Below are 3,198 nucleotides of genomic sequence, written 5' to 3'. Positions count from 1 at the left end.
TGGATCCAAGTGCAGCACACTTTATTACATAAACTACAAATACAGACTAGATACCAGACTAAGAACAAGACTAAGAATAAACTCAGGAACAACCAAGACAAGCATTAACAGCCACACATGAAACAAGGAATCACAAAGACAAGGCAGAAACACAGGGCTTAAATAATCAAGGACAAACGAGCTAACTAGTTAGGATAACAAGGGGGCGTGGTTAACAGGAAACACTAATAGACAGACAGGGAACCACTAAACATGACTAGACAAACCCACACTGTGACATAGCCCCTTAAACAAAAATAAAACAGTTCAGGAGGGCTTGGGGGAGGGATGGAGGGTCAGGTCCGTGCAAGGGAATGGGACCAGGGCATTGCAAGCGCAAAGCAGGATGTGCAGGCGAGAGCGGAGTAGACCCATCAGGTGGCCACGGCGGCCAGGGTGGAGGTGACTAGGGCGGAGGCGACCCCTCCGGGCAACAGGGCAGTGAAGACCACTCGGGCGGCCAGGGCGGTGAAGACCCCTCGGGCGGCCAGGGCGGTGAAGACACTTTGGGCGACACCGGCTCGGGAACAGCAGACACTAGAACAGTAACGGGCACAAGGGCAGACACAAACACAGGAACAGACACTGACTCGGAAACAGACAACACTGGCTCGGGAACAGACCACACACACACTGGCTCGAGAAGAGACCACACACACACACTGGCTCGGGAACAGACGACACACACACTGGCTCGGGAACAGACGACACACACACTGGCTCGGGAACGGACGACACACACACTGGCTCGGGCTCTGGGATTGACGACACACACTCGGGCTCGGGAACGGACAACACACTCACTAGTTCAGGGACAGACACACACACTGGCTCAGACTCGGGAACAGACAACACACACATTGGCTCAGGCTCGGTAACAGACAACACACACACTGGTTCGGGAACAGGAGCAGACTCTGGATTGGCCATCTTGTCCAAAGACACTGGCTCGAAGGAAGTGACATGAACAGACTCTGGATCGGCATAAGTAACATAAACAGTCTCTGAATCGGCCATCTTGTCTGTAGACACTGGCTCGGAGGAAGTGACGTGAACAGTCTCTGAATCAGCCATCTTGTCCGTAGACACTTGCTTGGAGGAGGCCATCTTGTCTTTAGGCACTGGCTCGGAGGCGGTGACGTGAACAGTCTCTGAATTGGTAGAAGTCACATGAACAGTCTCTGAATCGGCCATCTTGTCCGGAGACACTGGATCGACCATCTTGTCCGGACACACTGGATCGGCCATCTTGTCCGGAGACACTGACTAGGAGGAAGTGAGGTGAACAGTCTCTGGATCAGCAGAAGTAATGTGAACAGTCTCTGAATCGGCCATCTTGTCCGTAGACACTGGCATGGAGGTGGCCATATTGTCCGTAGACACTGGCTTGGAGGAAGTGATGTGAACAGTCTCTGAATCAGCAGAAGTAATGTGAACAGTCTGTAAATCGGCCATCTTGTCCGTAGACACTGGCTTGGAGGCGGCCATCTTGTCTTTAGACACTGGCTTGGAGGCAGTGTTGTGAACAGTCTCTTAATTGGCAGAAGTAACATGAACAGTCTATGAATCGGCCATCTTGTCCGTAGACACTGGCTCGGAGGCGGCCATCTTGTCCTTAGACACTGGCTCGGACGCGGTGACGTGGACAATCTCTGGATCGGCAGACGTGACGTGAAGCGTCTCTGGCTCGGCAGAAGTGACGTGACGCGTCTCTGGCTCGGCAGAAGTGACGTGACGCGTCTCTGGCTCGGCAGAAGTGACGTGAAGCGTCTCTGGCTCGGCAGAAGTGACGTGAAGCGTCCCTGGCTCGGCAGAAGTGACGTGGAGCGCCTCTGGCTCAGCAGAAGCGACGTGGAGCGTCTCTGGCTGGAGGGTCTCTGGCTGGACGGTGAGATCCGACAGGGTGCGGAGATACTTCGACCAATCAGGCATGGCGGCAGCCCTCCTAGGAATTAGGATCAACCGTGGATGTTTGTTTGGGCGGAGATCAAATACAGTCAAATACAGTTTATACTGCAGCACAGTTTTTACCGGTCACAAAAAAGAATGACATGGTTAACAGTTGAGTTTGTCATCTTAGTTTTGCATTAAAAGGATGATTTTGCTTAGAAAGATAATTATGCTATGTGTATTGTAGTGAAGTTTTTATTCTTCCACGCAACAGACCAGGAGACTTTTGAGGTATCTTTCATGCAGAAGTTCTTTATTGTGTCGCTGTAGTCATCTCAAGGATAGTCTGACTAAGGGAAAACATTCCCTTACAATTTATACATTTAGAGGGGAGGAGTTTACATTGAGGGGGGAGAAGACTGAAACAAAAGCAAATGTAAATGATTCAACAGGCACCTTCATCAGCATAGCAGTTTTCTGTGCCTTGAGATGCTAATCTGGAGGAGTTGCATTGAGGAGGAGACTTTTGAAACAAAGCAATGTAAATGATTCAACAGGCACCTCAGTTCATCAGCATAGCAGTTTTCTGTGCCTTGAGATGCTAATCTGGAGGAGTTACATTGAGGAGGAGTCTCTTGAAACAAAGCAAATGTAAATGATTCAGCAGGTTACCAGAGACGGTAATCTAATCAGTCTGACCAAAGTGGTCACACTTTTACCATTACAAAAGCAAAGCTGTATCTTGAACTTACTGGCCAGGAATTGCATAAAGACAAAAGCTAATGTGTGACACCTGGAATGCTTGGCTTAATCTTCTTGGCCTCAAAATGGTAAACACTGTATACATTTTTCAGTTAAAAATACTGTTAAACCTTTATGAAACATTTAATAAATTTGTATTCCTTCAGTATCTAGTTAAAACGTAGGCTATATTTGGTAGAGTGCACATCTCAGATCCACATGTTCCATTACTACACGCCTCTGACTGCCGCTTGCAGGATTAAACCTGTTATCGGTGCACAGGCGCTAAGGGAAATTTGCTGGGAATTCTGGGAATAGAGGCGATGGGAAGTCTGCCGGCTGATAAGAGTGTGTGTGTGATGTGATTTAAAAAGAGTAACCCAGACTTAAAACATTTTTGTGGGGCTCGATACTGGGCCACTTTATTTTTTCATATAGCCTACATTGTTCTTTCCTTCCTTATTTCACATATTTTTTAAAACAGTTCAGTAGAAATATTTATACAACCATGAACATCTGGTTGCCCGA

General features: G+C 48.2%; 1 protein-coding gene across 1 annotated transcript; it reads right to left on the bottom strand.

The window, feature by feature from the left end:
* Positions 1-445: 445 nt before the first annotated feature.
* On the bottom strand, positions 446-2,037 carry LOC148998363 (uncharacterized). Its single transcript, XM_089131963.1, has 3 exons — positions 1,675-2,037; positions 693-1,233; positions 446-624 (listed from the first exon to the last, which is right to left on the bottom strand). The coding sequence occupies exons 1-3, from the start codon at positions 1,969-1,971 to the stop codon at positions 446-448; spliced, it is 1,017 nt and encodes a 338-aa protein (XP_088988089.1). The 5' UTR covers positions 1,972-2,037.
* Between the last annotated feature and the right edge of the window lie 1,161 nt (positions 2,038-3,198).

The sequence above is a fragment of the Pimephales promelas genome, chromosome 1 (genome assembly GCF_988280905.1).
Source record: "Pimephales promelas chromosome 1, fPimPro1.hap1.1, whole genome shotgun sequence".
NCBI lineage: Eukaryota > Metazoa > Chordata > Actinopteri > Cypriniformes > Leuciscidae > Pimephales > Pimephales promelas.
Note: the sequence above shows the minus strand (reverse complement) of the source record. Positions and strands in the feature narration are given on the sequence as shown.